This window comes from Varanus komodoensis, unplaced genomic scaffold (assembly GCF_004798865.1).
Source record: "Varanus komodoensis strain SLA01 unplaced genomic scaffold, ASM479886v1 scaffold1, whole genome shotgun sequence".
In the NCBI taxonomy this organism is placed as follows: Eukaryota; Metazoa; Chordata; class Lepidosauria; order Squamata; family Varanidae; genus Varanus; species Varanus komodoensis.
This window is the reverse complement of record NW_025335268.1, coordinates 10,326,258-10,345,917: the sequence shown is the minus strand read 5'-3', so window position 1 is coordinate 10,345,917 and position 19,660 is coordinate 10,326,258. Positions and strand designations below refer to the sequence as shown.

At 42.9% G+C, this 19,660-nt stretch overlaps 1 protein-coding gene across 1 annotated transcript in view; it reads left to right on the top strand.

The window, feature by feature from the left end:
- CLIP4 (CAP-Gly domain containing linker protein family member 4) overlaps positions 1-19,279 on the top strand; it is a 37,890-nt gene extending 18,611 nt beyond the window's left edge. The window contains exons 7-15 of the mRNA XM_044448312.1: positions 2,204-2,339; positions 2,994-3,131; positions 6,648-6,731; positions 9,347-9,493; positions 10,813-10,947; positions 14,630-14,753; positions 16,454-16,518; positions 17,709-17,781; positions 18,738-19,279. Of these exons, the coding sequence (XP_044304247.1) occupies positions 2,204-2,339; positions 2,994-3,131; positions 6,648-6,731; positions 9,347-9,493; positions 10,813-10,947; positions 14,630-14,753; positions 16,454-16,518; positions 17,709-17,781; positions 18,738-19,062 (1,227 nt within the window). The 3' untranslated portion in view covers positions 19,063-19,279. The remainder of the gene's footprint in view (positions 1-2,203; positions 2,340-2,993; positions 3,132-6,647; positions 6,732-9,346; positions 9,494-10,812; positions 10,948-14,629; positions 14,754-16,453; positions 16,519-17,708; positions 17,782-18,737) is intronic.
- Positions 19,280-19,660: the final 381 nt, after the last annotated feature.

Below are 19,660 nucleotides of genomic sequence, written 5' to 3'. Positions count from 1 at the left end.
CCTACTAGTCTTGCCTCATTATTGAGCTGTTGGAAGAGTTCTGTCCGTCATTACTTTCCTGGTTGCTGCTTTCAGAAAGTGGTAAATGGTAGATTTCTTAACCTTTAATGATTCACTCTTTTCACAGTGCAGTGTATCTGCCTTTTCGGGAGTAGAAATTAAAGGCATAATCCTGTGTAAATTGAGAGAGACAAAATTCCTACGACATTCCTCCCAACATTCCTACAAAATTCCTCCCAACATTCCCTAGCCAGCATTGCACGCTAAAAATGTAGGGAGAATTAAATTAAAGAGTCAGCTTTTTGTTAGTGAAGTGTAATGTTTCTGCTAATAATTCACAAGTGCATCATGTAGTGCTTTTATAGCTTATGTCATTTTGTTTTAATAGCTAATAAGTGCTCCGAAATGGCTGGCTTGTGCATTGAAATCTTCACAAAGTTGCTTAATTTTCCAGGAGTGCTGTATTTTGTTATTCAGCACATATTTGAGTTTCTATTTTTAAACTTTAGAAGCGCACACACAGAATCAAAGAGTTTGTGGGGTCTTGAAGATCACGTGATCCAACGTGGTGCTTGGTGCAGGAAGCTAGGACTGGATAGCTGCCTGGTGATGACTGTTCCACCTCTATTTGAAGACTTTCAATGAAGGGGGACCACCACCCTTGCTGGGAATTAGTTCTGTGGTTGAACTGCATGCACCAGCCAGGTGTTTTTCCTAACGGTTGACCCAAATCTGTTCTGTTGTAACTTAAACCTATTAGATCTAACCTTGGCCTCAGAGGAGGGAGAGAACAAACCTCGGCCCTCTTCTGTGTGATGAAGATTGCTGTCATCACCCCACTGCTACGCACATTGTTTTCTCTTTTCCAGGAAACTGACCTGTTCTTCCTTTTTCTTACATATGTTCTTTTCAGCTGTTCAGTACCTTACTCAAATGTGCAGTAATGGTTTCTGAGATCTCCTTCCAAGAGGATTATAGGAGAGATTTCCTTGAAAGCAGACAATTATTGGCACTTGTTTAACAGCATCAGGAAAGGTCACTGGAGTATTAAATAGAGAGCACACATGCCGGATAATACACAGTCTGGGGGGATGCAGGCTAAATAGGGAGCTCCGTGCCCTTCACAGCACCCTCTGCCTGCTCCAGCTATTACTTGATTTATTTATTTAGCACTTTTATATACTGTCTCGTAGCCACACGGTTTACAGAATAAAAGCCAACAACATAAAACTTCGTAAATAAAACAATTAAAAGCACAGTTTTAATAAATAATGAAAAGAAGATAACCTAGCAACAGATTGGAAAAATCTTAAAACATCACAATTAGGAATACTAAAATGTAATTTAAAAGACCAATTCAAATCAAATTCCAGTTGCTGTCAGCAGGATGGGATGGAAGAGAGAAAAGGTTGCCTGGACCATTTGCTTTCCAATGTAGGTTTCTCCTTCCAGTTCTGTTAGGCTACAACTCCCAGCCTGCCTCAGCCAGCTAGCGGGGATACTAGAAATTGCAATCCAGTGCACCTGGAGAAACCAGGTGGGGAAGCATCATTCTAATAGGTGATCACTTCTGACCAGTTTTGATTGCATCTTGGGAAATATCTGTGTGTCACACATGGACATTGCAAACTGGATCCTGGTTCTTTCCCTTCTATAGCTGCCATTTGTGCTAGCATGGAGCAGAAACATGAGCAAGAACCAACTGCAGTTGGAGCCCTCTTTTTTCTATGGATGAGAATGACCTGAATATACCAGGAATTGGCAACATAGTACCCATGAGCCTTAGTATACCTTTGGACATGGTTCTTGGTGCATACTAAGGTGCTGTACCCCACTCACTTCATTTTTTTTAAACTAATATAATTTCTTACAAGTAATGGGTTGATATGAAATATTTTTCTTGATGTCAGAAACGATGCATTCAGGGAAGTCGTTCAGAACGTCAGGACTCATTGCTCACCTCTGCCTTGCATTCAGACATCCGTGTGGGTTACTTGTCCTTTCCTCCACCTCTGATGGCAGCCATTTTCCGATGGTGCCCAGGATTGTTTTCCAACTTCCCAGTGTGCCCATGGGCCCAAAAGTTGCCTACCCTTGAAATACATGAGCACAGTGGTCACATCCTATGTCTTTTCTGTTCTGATTGGAAAAGGACCCATGTGAAAGTTAGAAAAACTCTTCCTCACAACTGTCTTTTCCTCAGGTTGGCACCTTACGATTCTGTGGCACAACAGAGTTTGCTAGTGGACAGTGGGCTGGTGTCGAATTGGATGAATCTGAAGGCAAAAATGACGGGACCGTTGGGAGGGTGCAATACTTCAAGTGCGCACCAAAACATGGTATTGCCTTTTGTTTTAAATGCACTGCCTTGCAGAGTGTTTCATAAGCCTCTTCTTGACTCAGTCACATAGCTGTTATGTTAAGCAAATTGGACTTTCTCTCATAAAATCACATTCATGGTCCATAAGTAGCTCTCCAGCTAAGTCGTTAAGTAGGTATCAGGAGTGACTTCCTCTTTTCGTGCCGAATAGATTGCACTGTAATTTAGACTGACATTTCCTATTGGTATTACTGGTAGCAAAGTGAGCAGTGCACTGTGTCCCTGTTATCTGCAGTAGCTCTGGAGTCACTTACGTTTATAGTACAGAAGAATGATGGTTGATGGCGAAGTTTAGGAAGGCTGGAAGCAACGGCCAGGTGTCTGGGACACCCTAATGAGCCCAGTTCTCCTCTCAGTCAAAGTCTTGTGCGTGTGAAAGTTTAAATCTTCAACTTTGTAGTGTGCTTCATTGTCTAGCCATAAAAGGGAAGCATTAGCACCTGGGGCTCTATTGTAAGGAAGAGAATTATATTAAGGGCAAGTATAAATTTATCAAGTATTTAGCAGTTCCTGAAACACTCGAACACTCATAAATATTTGAATAGGGCTGTGGAGGAATAGCTGAGCTCTGCGATTAATAGTTTTTATCTCTCTTGCATGTCTTCTCTACCAGGTATCTTTGCACCTCTTTCTAAAATAAATAAAGCTTCTGAACCCAAAAAAAATGCGAGAGTTTCCTCCTCACGGCCTTTGCCTACATTCAAGTCCAAGAAAATTGATGTAACACATGTAACTTCCAAAGTTAATTCTGGTAAGCACTATGGTCTGTAGTTTTTGTACCAAAGCCAAAGAGCGCATTAGGAAGATAGGCAATTTTCTACCTCAAATCATAATCCATTGTTGGTAGGCCATTTGTGCTGCATTGCTCTCGGCACCTCAGCCCTCATAATTGCTGTGATATTAGTTTGAGGCAGAATGGGCAGCCGTAACTCCCTTGTTCTGATATGAATGGGTTTTTATTCCATCTCCACATATGCTCTGTTCTGTGTATTTGTGGTTCTTACTGTTTTCATTTTTGTAAACCATTTGACCTCTGATAAATGATACCTATTTTTAAAGTAGCTCAATAGTATTTATCTTGATGTTGTGCCCACAAGCTCGGTGTTATCTATTTTGGACTATAATTCCCATAATCCACAACTGGAGTTTATGGAAATTAGTAGTAGGAACTTTTATTGTCATAGCAATAAAGTCTCCCTCAGCCCTTCTGGCTCAGGGCAGGAACTCAGTCTGGGCCCTTCGGCACGCAAAGCTTATCCTCTGTGTATGGGATTAAGTGCCCTTCCCTTCTCCTAAGGTTCTGTACTCTCCAGAGTCCTCCATCAGGAATTTCAAATGCATGTTGCACAAACTCACTCTTTCTTTTCTGTTTTCTGTTATTTAATACAATCTGCACATCTCAGTACAAAGTAGTTTAAATTGTCATGTGAATATTTTTAGTCTCGTTTCAGTTCCACAACCTTCCACCTCCTTTTCAAAATTAGTTTTCCAATTTCAACTTTCTGGTCAACCTCTTCCAGAAGTCTGTGGGACTTAAACTCCAGGGAAGAGCAGCTGAAGGGTTGTTGGATGTTGCATACTCCACTCTCTGTGCTGGACTTCCCTCTGTGCACAAGCTGAGAGGCATCGCTCATGCTTGTGGGAGTGCAAGGCTATGCTGCCATTGCTGCTCTGAATGTAGTGGGGGTGTATTCAGAGCGGGGTGCATGGCGTGCATTTTCCCACCCTATTTCTTGCATGCAGCTTCAAATGTGCATGTATTTCTACACATTTGATTTTATGACCTGCATCACAGACTTCAGAAAAAGACAGGTCTCAACATCTGTGTTCCAGTCTCTGGGTAGGATTGGGCAGTGTGAATTTGTATTGAAAGATGAACCAAAGAAATTTCTCTTCTGTAATTACCACGAGCTGCTGTACTTATTTCCCGTCCTCTTGAAACCAATGAGCTAGGGACGCTTTTTTACCGGTACAACCAGCAAGGGAAAAAGAGGCAAGAGAAAGGCTGCCCCCCACCCGCCTTCTGCCCTGGCTGTCTTGGTGTGTGCCCCCTTTAATTGGCATAAAAATGAGACTCCCCAAACCTCATCCTATTTAATAGAAAGACGAATCCCCCCCAGTGCGCCCCCTAACTTGGTGGGACCTATGGTGGCAGAGATTCTTTTAAGCTGTAGATGAAAGAACTAAGCAATTGTACTTTTATGTTTTTCTGGCATTTTTCTGTCAATATTCGTTCTGTCTAAAGAAACTATTTGTTTCTCCTCTTGGTTTTTAATTTGACAATTCAAATTCTCATAACAATTGCTCTTTTATTAGATCCATTTCCATAGAATAAGTCTTGGTAAGTTGATCTGTAAACACATTTGTTCTTGCTAGTCTTTTTTAGGCTGGTGTGATAGAACATCTAATAATAGATTACATTCATGAGTTAGTACAAAAAATCCCCTCGTGCAACAGCTGGATCAAGCTAATAGATATGATTTGGTTGATGAGAAATAAAGTTTTGCCCTTTATGATTGCTGCCAGCAGGATCAGATGCAGACTTTTGTTCTTTGCTAATCATGGGCAGGTTGTCTGTTCTTAATATGGAACAGAGGATGCATGGAACATTTTGAAGCCTCATTACTACTTTCCCTGCATATTCTATTGAGGGTTGGTGCTATTCTAGCGTAGGCTGTTCTCCTAGGCAAATGGTTCTTCTGTCAATGTGCTTGTATATGTAATTTTTAAAAAGTTATAATGCTTCAGAAGGTTTTGCTGCTCACGCTTATAAATCTTTGGGGCACAACTTGTGATGTCAGAGAACTGTGGTCTGAATCTGCAGTAATTTAATTAATAGTGGCCACATTGCTTTGGAGTGCTTTCAGATCTTGATGGCTGTTAATTTTATTGCAAAAATGTCAAGAAATTCTAGTCCCATAAAGCATTTTATTGGTTGCCTTGTTTAAAAGGAATGTGATGCAAGAAAGCCATATTGGATCTGAATAATACAATTCATTGTTCACAGCTGTATCAGAATGTAGGCTTGTGAGATCTATTTTATGTTTTATTGGAATGCCACTTCAACCAGTGTATACATAATAACAATTTATGGATTGTTTAGCGAATTGGGGCAGTGAGTGAACATGCTGTCTCCTGACCAGTTGCTTCTTTCACTTTGGGAAACTGTTGATTCAGACTCTGAACTTCAGCAACCTGGAATGCTGGGTCCAGATGTCATGGCTAAGAAGCCAAGACCTGTGCATCCCTGGGCTGCTGAACAAACTGAATGCAAAGTGGAAGCTTCACCGTAGTTCCAACTAGTTACAGCTTGTTTAACCCATAATTAGTCATTATGTGTAAACTGAGCCACACATTAAAAATACTGAGCCCAGGAATATTGAGTTGTAGAACTTAACTGACCTCACAGTTCCCCTATGTAAGGTTTAGCTCAGTTGTCTCCCACACCCTGCTTTCTTCAATTTTATAAATGATGTATGCACAGGGAAGTAATGTTTTGTGCCATTGTTAAGAAACTGAAAGTTGGAAGTCTTTGCTGATCTACTTCAAATTATTCAGAGGTCTACCATGGATCTTGAATCCATGTTGTCTGGAGTGCAACGAGGTGTGTATTTATCATTTGGTAGATTTATACCCCACTGTTTTCTTATACTGAACTCAAAGTGGCTTACATCATTCTCCTCCTCCTGCTTTCAATCTCATACCCACAATGACGGTGAGTGAGGTAGGTTGGGTGGAGCGTCTGTGAGTGCCCCAAAGCCACCCAGTTGGCTCATGGCCAAGTGGGGACCAGAACCCAAATCACCCAAGTCTGAGTTCTGCTCTCTTAACCACTACACTGTTCTGACTGATGCCTGAGATTTTTTAGCTGGGCATTACAATAAACCTGCCACTTCACACCCTTGAGGGAACAGGTCTACAAGTAAGCTTCAGCCATTCAATATTATGTCTTGCAGTGGGGGAAATATGATTTTAAAAAGTACTTTTTCACTCTTCCCTATAAAGGGATGAGTAGAAGATCCCCCTATTGTATTAGTAGCAGCGAGATTCAGACTGATTTAGGGCACAATCCTGTGTATACTTAGGAAAAAATCCTGTGGCTCCCAGCCCTTGGGGCAGGACTGGGAATGCTGGGAACTGTGAGCCTTTTCCTGTTGAAATGTTCATGGATTGTGCCCTTAGCTTCACTGCCTGATGTTTCCTCACTGGGATGGAATGGGAGGATTGCTAGACAACAGTGATGTCATTGATTTGCTTTGGCTGACAGGCTTATCTGCACAGAAGAAAGAGCCTACTTCAGATTCCACATGCTTGGGCAGTGAAAGAATGAAAACTCCACCAGGCAAAGAAGGTAAGGTGTCCTCCAGATGAATATTGGTTGCTGTCGCTGGCATGAGCCTGAGAAATTCCATAACTAGAGCCATGCTGATTCTTGCAGCTGTGGAATTTCTTTTCTTTTGCAGGAGGAGTAGGCAGAAAGAAGTTACCCTCAAAAATAGAAAGGGGAAGTTCAGGGCAGAAACTTCTTGATGGGGTGTAGAAGTTTCACACTAACGTTAAACCTTAATAACATTATGAGTTGGCTGATGATGCTGGTGATTCCTGAAAGGCCTTGTGAGGACATCAAAGTGCAGCAGCCTTGGAGGTTGACTGCAGAGCCCCTGGAACCAGTGCAGTGTGTGTGTGTGTGTGTGTGTTTACAAATTAAAATGCCTTCCTAAGCAGCCCAGTAAGCTATAGTATCCAGCATAAGAACTATTTTAATTAGGAACACACACCTTGGTCACATACCTTACGATGTGATCAGGCTTTTAAAGGTAAGCTGTAAGTCACTGCTGGACAGAATGTTCTCTACAGACTCTTTCATGGGGAATGGCCAGAGTGGGGAAGATTTTCTCAAAAAGTAGAGCATGGCACAGCACTTAAAATAACTGCCTCTTGCATTGGTGTAGAATTAGACTACTGATTAGTTTGTGCCGGTATTCTTATTCCATAAGGCCCTGTGACATCTTTATTAAGAGGAGTAATGAACTGTATGACATCTCTGCATGTCAGTGTAGGGGGACAAGATACATATTTTTTCTAAACGGCTTCAGTCTTTACATTTCACTTTGCAGTTGGGATGATGAAAGATTCTCAAAGCTATCGATTAGGGTATCATTTCTTTATAGAGACACAGAATAATTTCTTACTATTGTAAGCACCTGCAAATATTCATGCCCCTTGGAAATCCCGTTTGCTTATATGAACCCCACTGATTTTGAACCCCACTTATTCTACTTACATGTACGTGTACCTGGCTGAGCGCCTAATGCGCTTAAACATGCACTTAACATGGAATAACTCACTCTTAATTTTAGCTAGATAGGCCATTCGGGTTTGGTACCACCTGTACTGTAGGGAGATTGAAATTTCAGGATCATTCATTCATTTGCTGCTTTTCCACTAGATGGTGCCCAAAGTGGCTCATGACACATGAAATGAACAGCAGTAAACTCAACAGTTCAAAAGCATCGTATGGACAATTACATATAAGCCATGCTCAAGAAGTGAATCACTAAGAACATCCATCAGTCCATATGGCTAATACAACCACATACAAGATGCAATTAAGCTGATCTAGTGCAGCATCTTAAAACAAAATGCAAACTGAATAAAAGATAATGTGAAGATTCACTTCCTACAAAGGTGGGGTGGAGAGCAGGTACAGCAGTTCTCCAAAGCGTGATGGACTACAACCCCTGTTAGCCCTGCCTACCGTAGCCAGAAGTAAGGGTGGCAGGGCCTGCACTCCAGCAGCTCTGGAGAGCTACCTGTTCCCCTTCCCTGCACAAAGGCAACATGAGCTTCTGTGCAACTAACATTCACACAACTCTCCCCTGCATCGGCTCCTTTCTTTCACCTGTGGATGAAAATATTGCCACCCCTTCAAATGGCACCAGTGCTCACTGTTTGGCCTCGCGTAGTCCCTTTCCACCACGCATCCCTTCAAGCATTGCCTTCAAGGCAGCAGGCCGAGGTACTTGGTTGTTTAGTCTTTCTTCACCAAACACTCCTTCCAGATTCTCATCCATCAGCACTGTAACTTTACTGAGTTATGTTCCATATCTCGAGAGTCTCATTTCTGTTGACCAGTTGGGATTTTTTATAATAAATACGCACAGGCCTGACTTGCAACTTGCACTGCTTTGGGGGATCTCAAGATGTCTCAGAATGCAGGGACAGCTTATATGATATCCATGGAAATGGTAGTAAGAGCACATGATGTAAGGAGCTGCAGCTGTCTGGGATCTCTGTGTCATGTTTTCCCCACAAACATACAGGTATATGCCAAACCTTAGCACATTAATTCACCTGAAACTTTCACAATTTCTAACAGAAATATGGTTACCTCAGCTTTGTGGGTGAGTTTGCTGAAATACACTAGTGGTCAACATCTTGCCATTCACTCTTCAGTGTTGGTTAGGATAGGCCCGAAGAAAAAGCTATAAAGAGAAAAGAAAGCTAGAAATCCTCCTTATAGGTAGCTTGTACATCAAGATTTCATAAATTGAAATGAAAATGATTTACTTCCCAATCTTATTTTATAGACTTATTTTAATATTAATACTGTGCATAATAGCATGCAGTAGGCACTTCATAATTCACCCATAAAATGTCACTCCCCCTGTTTCTCATCAAAGATTTAATAGGCTAGCTATCAAAAGCAAAGGGCTGATGTCTTTTATTACGGGAAGCTGCATTATTTGTACAATTAGGCTCATGCTTACAAGTACTGTATTAAAGTAGGCTTGAACGACTAACTAAGGGATGTTTATCATGAGCAATTAGCTGTAGGAATATGGGCTCCATTCTTCCCTTGTAGGTGGGAATGAAAGACCCAGCAAATGAATATTTCCTGCCCTTTGTGTACCTTGTGTGTCTTCCTATATCTGAATAACTCTTTGTTTGTGTTATTTTACGTAGCTTCCCTTGGATCTAATAGCTCTTCATCTTCCACGACATCACTGGACAACAAGCAGAATTGTCCCAAAAAGTGGAATTCCATAAGCAATAAGAAGAAGGGAGAAGGGACTTTGAAGGCAAAGGCTGTTGCACCCAAAGCAGTTGCTGGCAAGTTTTTTTCTGTGTGTGTTTTTTAATGCAATTGTGGTGGACGTGCTGATAAGGATAGGAGAAATAGGCCTCTCAGTACTCTGGGTGAACCTAGACTTCTAATGCATATGCTAAACTTTTGCATTAAGGCATGCATAGATTTTCCAGGTAAGCTTTTATTGTTATTTGGTGTGATGGTGGGATTCTAGGGTTATACATGGTGGAATAAATGTTACACCTTGCATGCTGGAATTCAGTCAACAGCATCTCCACGTTAGGGTCTGGAAAGACTTTTGCCCAAAACCCAGGAGAGCCACTGCCAGTCAGTATCAGCTCCGCTGGGCTAGATGGACCCGTGATCTGATGCAGCATGATGCGGCTTCGTATGTTTTTCTGCAGTTGGACTGATATGGCTGCTCATTGACACATGGTCCCTGACCAGGTGACAAAACATTTATGTAGTGGTGTTGTAACTAGGCCAGTGGCTTTCGCATTGTCCTTTTGTTCTGCACAGATTAGGCATGCATAAAATTGAGGACTGAGCCTGCTGTGGAAAGGATATATAAAATGTTTGGTCAGCCATGTAGTCTCTCTTGTGGAAGAAACCAGGCATACATAGTGCTGAATTGCTGGACCCCTTGATGTCAGTGTGTGAAAAACTGAAATCTGAGGTTGCAATCATGTGCAAACTTCCTTGGGAGTAAGCCCCATTTAATTCAATGGGACACTTCCAAGCAATCATGCAGAAGGTAGAGATGTGCATCAGGGAAGTGGATCTCTCTTTTGTGGTGCAAAGGTGATAGAAGCAGGACTCTCACTGCATGAGGAAGCTTGTGAACCAACTCCTGATTTGAGGTATTCCTGTTCTGGCCCTTGAGTATTCTGTGTACCAAATTGTTATTCTGCCCTCCTGTGTACTATATCAGTATATTTCAGTTTGTGAGTTGCCTGTTGCCCAGCTGCAGGAGGCTTTCAGCTACTGTGAATACACAGAGGTGTGTAGCACAGAAATACTGTACCTTGTCCATCACAAAGGAGAGTGCAGGTCAGAGTTCTTTGGGCTGCTGCAATTTTAGTTTGACTTTGAAGGCTCCATTCTTGAATTTAAGCCCTCTAATCATGCTGATCTTGATTTCAACTATTCTATGCATATTAATTTTGCCAAACTTTTGAAGAGGGTATTTGATTCTCTGGCTTGCTGCTGAGATCATGTTTAGTTCCATTAATGCACTATCTACTGATGTGGCCAAGTATGAATAATTTGTAATAGTCCTTTCCTCCTTTGATGTGTTTCTAATATTTCATCTTTACCATTTTTGTCGATCTTAATTGCACAGGAGGAAATAACACTTTTCCATCTGCAAAGAGAAATCCTTTTGATGACGGAGAAATTCAGATAGGAGACCGAGTGCTGGTGGTAGGACAGAGGACTGGCACCGTGAGATTCTACGGGACGACCAAGTTTGCACCAGGTGAGCTGTCCGCTTGTCTCACAGGACAGACTTTTGCTGGATGGATAGTCAGAAACCTTGCTTGGAAGTGGCAGATAGGCAGCTTTCTGAGGTGACATTTAAAAAGAAAATACCCTATTTGTTTCTTCCTTGCTGCTCAGTAAGCAGCATTCAGAAATAACTGTATGTTGAAAAAAATGCTGAAATATTAAATAACAATTCAAAACTAATCAGTAAAACCCCTTTAACAACTGAATCATATAGCAGTCACATTAACTAGAAGTATTAACATAGAAACAGAATGAGTCAGAAGGGCCATCTAGTCTGATTCCAGCTCCAGCCGGCTCCACTCATGACATGCCTTCCATGTGCATGTCCAGCCTATCCTTAAACACCCTCACCGCTGGGGCTTCAACCACCTCCCTATGATTAGAAATCATAACTATTCAGTAAAAGTTGAGAAAAGTCATAGGTTAACCTGATGACTGAACTGCTGAAGAAAAATACTCCATAACTAGGGACCACAAACGGAGAAAGCGTTACTCCTTTGCTGGCCCCTGCAGAGTCTCTAAAGACAGAGGCCTCAAAGCAGAGCCTTCAGAAAGCCTCCTTATGCTTTGCCAATTTCATGTGGTTGATGGTGCCTTGGAAACACCAAATCCTTACGAAAGAGGGATTTAAGTGTAAGAACCAGGCCTTTGAACTCTGCCCATAACCCCACACAAAACCACTGGAGAATATTAATGCTGTTTAGATCTGTTCTAGCTGGTCCTGCCCAATAATCCAACTGCTGTATTTTGACCCAGTTGAAGGTTCAAAGAAGTTTTGAAAAATGGCCTCATCCACAGTTTGCTGCAATAAGCTAACTTGAATATTTTCAGGGCATGGATAACTGTGGCCAGGCTGTCTTTTAAAACACAAAGAAGGACTATTTGATAAATGTCTATTGTCAAACTAACTACAGGAATGGAGACTATTTAGTTCATTTTCTTTTATACCTGGGGATGAATGAATCCATCAAATGTGAAATGAAGTGCAAAATTCAAAATATAATTGCATGCTGGATTATTTATTGTCATTGCTATTTATGATTTAAAAGATTTTTAGCTTCATTGTCCCTGCAAGGCTTAAAAGAATGCAAAACAGTTAAAAGCACAATTGCATTTTAACACAGAGACACATGTATGATTGCATGGTACATACAGACACATGTGCCAGCGGCTGTTATTAAAGATTTTATAAATACCAATTGCAGACTAGATTGGTTGGCATTTTCAGGAACTGGAAATTAGATTGGTTTGTATTAAAGTGTAAACCGAATGAATTTAACCTCATCCCTAGTATAAGCACATCTCTCCAATCAAGTTAAAAAATAGCACAGTCTTGGGTAATACAGTCTTGAATGTAAGTTGCTGCCAGAACAGATATTGACAGAACAGAAAATTTGGACCTGCTGATGCTTCCATTTTGATATGATCCCTTGAAACTTTATCTTGAAATGCTGGTGTTTGCTAACATTAAGATTTAATGTTATTTTTAAACATGTAAGGGATACAAAACATTGTTACACATTGGCCTTAATAAAGCCGTTTCTGATTAACATGAATGTATGATACTGTCTTATATGGTCAAGACTTTGGTTCATCTCAGCCAATGTTTGGTCCTCTGACTGGTCCTCCTTTTTAACTGGAGATACCATTCAGGACTGGAGCTGGCTCTCATCTGTATGCAGAGGATGTGCAGAGCTGTGGGTCCTTTCAGAAGCAGTCGTGTTAGCATGGGGAAAATATTTGCTTGCATTTTTAGTTAATGTTCACTTTTTGCTGAAGCAAGCACTTAACCTCTTGCAACTGCACACTCAAATTCAGCCACTGTTGATCAGACTTGTTCAAGACAAAGGCAGGCACAATGAAAGGGTCCCTCTTGTTTCAAAACATTACAGTCTCTTCCAGAACATCAGCTTGCAAGGAACAGGAAGCATGAATGAACTGGCCTTCCTTTTTGCTTTAGTTTAGAAGCTGCAAAGGTGCTCTGCCAATCAGCAGATTGTGCATGCTCATTAATTATTGTTTGCCTCTGCAACAACAGCACCCAATTTAGCTATTTAGGATCCACTGAAGCTTGCCTCTGTTTGGCCACTTCTCTTTGCCTCCTCTCATTACTGCCCTGAAATTACTTTGATTCAGCAGATGCCTTTGCATCTCACTCCACGTAATGGAAAGAAAATGCAGTGTAATTTCAGGGAATCTTGCAGATCGCACCACTCTTTAGAACTGCGCATTTTTGCTGAGTTCTTATGTAACTGCCAGTGTGGGTTTTCTTTTGTGTATGTGATGATACCTCTACTGCAAACATAGTGCTTTTACTGTGAAAAAGTGTGTTGGGGTGGGGAGGAAAATTATCCTGAAAAAAGCCACCTTAATGTGAGTTTTGACCTAAGGGAAAATGTTCTTCTCGTGGAAAATGTTTTCACTGTAGCATCTGACAGCTTTAAAGTATAGCAAGCAAAGGCGTATGTGGTTGCTTAAGCATTGCTACTGATAAACCGGCAGAAAATCTGTCGCTGTTGCTTTTTGAAGGCCAAAGGAGAATTGTGCCTCCCCAGCTGAGCCTTTTTAATGCACGATAGAATTCTTGCTGCTTCTGCTTGTAATTAGCTTTGCCCTTAAAACTGCACCCTAAGCTCCAAATGACTTGAATTTTAATTTTAACTCTTCATAGGACTGGATAATTTAAGAGACTGCAGTAGGGCATTATGGAGCCTCTCTGCTTCCTATAGAATGAGCAAATGTGTTGCAAATTTTCCTGCCTAAATGTGCCTGATTGTCTCAGTGCCCCGTGGGGAGATGAATTATTTCTGGCAAAGTTCTTCCCCTCCTGTACCTTCCATTCCCAGTCCCCTGTGCTTCAGAGGGAAAGTAACCAAGTGGTCAGTTTGAAGTGATTATTTCCATGTTCTTGGAACACTTTTAGTGCAAAGGAAGAGCTGCAGCAAAAACTTTTCAGAGAGAAAGTTCCAGGCTCATCCCCTAGCATATCCAGGTAGGGCTGCGAAAGGCCCCTTCAGTCTGAAACCCCGCGGAGCAGCAAAACCCAGTCTGTGCAGGCAAAACTACACTAGATAGATCAGTGGCCTGACTGTTTAAGGCAGCTCTTCAGATTCCTAACAGAAGGGGCCCGGGTAAGGGCAAGTTAAACAGAAACAAGCAAGTGTTCCGTTGGAAGTGATTGCTTCCATCTTTTTGGAGCAAGACTGAACAAAAGGAGAAATCTTGATTGTGCTTCTAAATTGGAGGCGATCTGATTCTTCATGCTTTACCGATCAATTGTACTTAGCACTGTGATGCTTTAGAACTTTCCCCCACCCCTCTTTCTTTTCCTTACTAAAATCATCATCTTTATATGCACAAATAGGATTAATTGCTACTCCACAAGTTGAAACCAAATTTGAGCGCACACTTGCCATCTCGATCATTTATTCAAGCTGCTTTATGCAAGACTCTCTCTTTTTCCCTGCCACCCCGCAATCCATTCCTCCTCCTGACTGACTGTGCTAATTGCAGCCTCATGTTGGCTCAAGCATTTCTGTACAAAGAAAACCCTTCTCTGCAGGAAAACAGTAACGCTTTTTACGAGTGTGGTGTTTTTCGTTCTTCTTTTGCTTACCCGTGGCTCTTCAAACCTCTGATTTTGACTGTTGCAGGGTTTTGGTGTGGAATAGAACTGGACAAACCTCATGGCAAGAATGATGGCTCAGTTGCCGGGGTGCAGTACTTTAGCTGCTCTCCAAGATACGGTGTCTTTGCACCTCCTGCCAGGGTGCAGAAGTAAGTATGGAGTGCTATGATGACTGGTCAACACGATTTGTTCTCCACTTTCATTCAGAAAGTACTTTAATTCAGAGTCTGCTGCCAACTAGGGGGAAGCCTAGAGGAGCGCCACACTGTTCTGCTGCCAAGATTTAGATCATCCCTGTTCTGAGACTGGATGAAATGAAGTCATCAGTCTTTGGTGCTAATATGGGAACATTCAATAAAGCTGAGATCTATTCCGGGCTTGTTTGCTGTAAAGAAAAGTGGCTGTGTCAAATTTTCTTGACTTTTACAACTCTTTCCTTAGTAACAATAAATTCTAAGGATTTAAGATGTGTTCTTGCTGGAAGAGGTCTAGTCCTTGCAAGAAGGCCTTTTAAAACCTCAGCAGAACAAGCGAGGAGATGCAGCTCAGTGGCAGAGAAGATGCTTTGCATACAAAAGGTCCCAAGTTCCATCCCAGCACTGCAAGGCTGGGCTAGAGAAGACGCTCAGCCTTGCAGCCTTTAGGAGCTGCAGCCAGTCAGTTTGGGCACTGCTGAGACAGGCAAACCAGTGGCTTGACTTATATAAGGCACTTCTTCATATTCCTAAAGGGAAAAAATTAAGTCAAAGCTTTTGTCTCCCCTGGAGCTGATCAGCATCTTTCAGCTGGGTCATTTCTCAAACCCTCCTTGCACGGTAGTGTGCTAATGCGTAGCAGAGCACAAATGAATGTTGGTGAACGGGAGGGTTTGCAGGCTGTGGGAATTTGAGCCAGGGATTGCACTAGAGGAAGGGAGGAACCTGGTCAGACAAATGACAGGGCTGGGCCAGAAGTAGGACGGTGAATAATGCAGCGGGGCAGAGGCACAGGTGTCTTAAAGATCCCGAAGTGGAAAGATGATGAGCTGAAAGCAGAGGTGGGTACGGATACAAGGGCGATGTGACCTTGGCGAAAGGAATGATCGGTGGTCCCGGGATCCCATTCTAAACTGACTGAAGAGGAGATGGGATGAAGGAGGGAATGGTACTGAGCAGGAACACGGCAATAGCTGGATATGCGGAGCAAGTTGGGGAACATTCGTGATTACCCAGCACCCACTAGCGGCACCGTCAGAAGGTCTTTGCCCAACGTGCCTATTTTGCATGTCTTCAAACAGCAGAGAGTTCTCATCTTTAGCATTAAAAACTGGAATAAAAGCAATAAAAAGCATATGAAGAGAACTGCTGCAGAAATGCAAAGAACAGTGCATCCCTGGTGGGTTTAATGTGCCCATGCAGAGATTGCAATCCTGAGCATCCTTGCGCACGGTGGGAGCTTCAGTGCGTGCTGAGTCTCTGTCCATCGTGCAGCCATTCCCGGTGAGGAGAAGTGAGGTATGTGGGGGGTCAGATTGCAGGACCATGGCAGACTCTGTACTCTGCACAGCCAGCTCCCCACTCTTTGTATTCTGGAGGGGGAAAAATAGTTCTTTTCTAGTGATGCTGCTTAACCAATTACCGTGCAGAGGTAGCACAGCTTTCTCTTTACTCTCATTGCATTTAGTCTTGATTCCTTCTGATCAGTAGGAAATTCACAGGCTTTGGGGAATTCTCACTTTTCTGTTGATTCCAAGTGGTGGGTTTTGTTGCGTGCTGAAATTAGTCACTGCCAGCTCTATCGTAAGTGAAGAATTGGTCCCTTTTAAATCCTTTTTCAGAAAGAAAGCGCTAATGCATGATTTCATTTTCAGGCTAACAGGATCTCTAGCCTCCCTCACAGATGCTTCATCAAGTAAAATAAATCATTCTTTTCCTGGTAAGAACTGGACATGTGTCTTATTCTGTTCCTATGTTACCTGAGTTAATTGCAAATGCCACATTTTGGAGACAAGGCTGTGAGTGAAGCTGGAATGGGAGGCCCTTGAAGGCAGGAGCTTTCTTCCTTTGTTTAAAACATGCTTACAATTTTAGAACACTTCCTTTAAAAAACCAACACAAAATACATATGTCATTTTCCTGATTTGAATACATATTGATAAGAATGTTCTTTCCCAGCTTAGGTATAGAGTGGCATGCTGGGATTTTTTTTTCCTAGTGAAATATGGTAAACCCTTGGCTACATATTGTGCATCAGGTCACCGTCCTTCCTTCCTTACGTCCGTCTGTCTGTCCATCCTTCCTTTAATCTTAATATTTATATACTGCCCCATCTCCATAGACTCTGGGCAGTTTACAGGAAATTAAATCAACAGTGAGTAATATTTGTATTATTAATATTTAGACTAATATTTTGCATTAGTCAATATACAACTAATACAATATTATTTTTAATTTATTTATTAAAAGTTTTTCTAAACTGTCCACTACAAACATCTTGGGATGGTTTACAAAAAGTGAGTAGAATAAAACAAATCTGACAATTGATACACTAAACCCCAGTTAATAAAACTGACACGAGAACTAATCTGGGGAGGCCAGTCAGAAGAGGTCAGTTTTTAAATTCCTCATAAAGGTGGGAATTTGGGAAATTTGCATCTCTCTAGCTTCCTTATATGGACTCCACTTCTAAGATCCAAGAGACTGCTCTGCATTGGCATTGTCGTCTCCGGTCTTCAGGTGCGAAGCAGTTCACTGCAGGCCTAGTCCAGCAGCCTGTGTGCGGTGCTGTGCGTGGCCCATGACGTTCAGTCATGCTGTTCATAGCCAGACTTCAAGGCTGGAGAGCCGCATAGGCAGAGCACGCCCCTCTGCTGCAGGCAGGGGATGGGCTGAACGGGCAGAGAGGACGTGGCTCCTCTCCACTGGGCGTGCTGATCCCTGTGCATGCAGCAGCCTGCCCCGTCCGAGCCCCCTGCAGGTGTGCAGGGGAGGGTGGCTAACGGCCATGCTGGCTTGGCATGACGAGGGCTGCAGTCTTACATGCCTGGAGGGCAGCAGGTCGGGCCTGCTATGGGCTTGCCACTTACCAGACTGGCCGATGAACCTTCTCTCTCCTCCTGTCTTCAGGTTTTCGACGCAGCTTCAGTACCACCTCTGCATCCTCCCAAAAGGAGATACACAGGAAAAATGCCTTTGTCAAGTGAGTGATTCCTTTGCTTGGGCAGAATGTGTGCATTCTGTCAACTGCTGTGCCTAGAGCAATTAACCTCTTTCTTTCTCTCTGGTGGCTCACATCTTCATGAGAAAGGCAGCATCTTGATATAGGCATGTAGCTCCCAACTTTCATCCCTAATGATTTTAGGAAGAAAGGATGTCAGTGGTGGCTTTTGCTTTCCTGTGTGCCTTCTTTCTGCACTGGGTGATAGTGACTGGAGACAGCCAGATGTGCTTTTAAAAAGAAACAGAAAGAATGGTAGAAAGAATGGGCCAGAAATTCTGCTCCAAGAATCTTGGCTTATCTTCCCTGCCTCTTCGAGAGAAGCCAAGCTGGCTGACCTTTTAAAACAATGTTACTTTCCCTACTTCCAATACCCCTATATTTCCTGCTACCTTTTAATGGTGCCTCACTTTGGACCAAACTGGATGTGCCATAAAAATACTTCTCTGCATTTACCATGGACACGTCTGTTCTAATGAAATAAGACCTGCTCTGGGAAGGGGCATGTGACAATTACTGGGATCACAGAAGGTAAGGAGGAGAGTTTAACCTTTTCCTCCAGTGCTGCATTCCGACAAGAAAAACCGGGGAGGAAAGCAACCAAATTATCCTTTCTTTAACACCGTTGACCTTGTTGTACCTAAAGTGAATAAAGTGAAAGATGTGCAAGATCTGAAGAGAAGGCCGAGTATAAAGTGAATCAAGCAGAGTTCGTGCAGCGTTTCCTCTTGAATTGGGAGTGAGTGTGTCGCGTGTCCTTTAAAGGAACCAAATGTGTGTTTTGTCTTAGAGACCAGGTCAGTGGGAAATTGGTCTTTGTAAAGAGGGATTCCTGGAGTCGTAATATGGCAGAAGCAGATCTCCTCTCTGAGTGCAGGGCAGTCTTAGTTTTGTTCTTACGTTGCTTTGCATCGGCTGTTGCCTTCTTTTCTGCCCAGGTCCAAAAGCTCTTCGCTGCGACGCAGTTGGAGCAACACGACGACCGCAGCCAGCACCGAGGGCCCCGTGAAGCTCCGCGAGGGCTCACAGGTTCTCCTCAGCAGCTCCAGCGAGATGGGCACCATCCGCTACATTGGGCCCACTGACTTTGCCCCTGGCACGTGGCTCGGTCTGGAACTGCGGAGCGCCAAGGGCAGAAACGATGGCTCTGTGGGCGACAAGCGCTACTTCACTTGCAAGCCCAACTACGGCGTCTTGGTGCGGCCAAGCCGAGTCACCTATCGTGGGATTAATGGGATGAAACTTGTTGACGATGTCTGTTGAAGAACATGGTCTGGCCCTGGGATGTGGGCGTTTTGAGAAATAAAGCGCGCTAAGGAGGCCCGCTCACTGCCTGCTTGGAGTTCTGTCTTGTCTAAAGTCCTAAAGCTGCACCGTCGTGATGCGAGCACTAAACTAGCCCGATTGGAGCACATTAGGACTCCAAGGACATCCGTCTTAAGAGTTTCCCCTGCAGAACAGTCCTTGCCTGAGCGCTTCTTGTGCAAAAGACATTTGGGGGTTGAACTGCCATATTAGTTGAATAATAGGCTGTTTTCTCCCTGGCTCTGTATTGCTGCGCTTTCCCACTTCACAAATGAGCTTTTTCATCCGATGTCCTAATGAAGCCATAATGAAGCTCCGCTCTTGATACGGCGGAGCTGGTTAAACAAAGCAGTAAGATTTGTCAACTCTCTTCATCTTCTCTGGAAAGAACAATAACAATAAGGGAGGGAAATGGCAACATTTGCGGGGTGGGGAGAAATATAGAGGAATTGGTACTTCCCCCAAAGCACAGAATGCCCAGCTGGAAAGAGCCTAAAGAGAAGAATGCGTTCCTTCAGTGCTATGTACGTGAGCAGACTGAGTAAAGGGCTGGTGG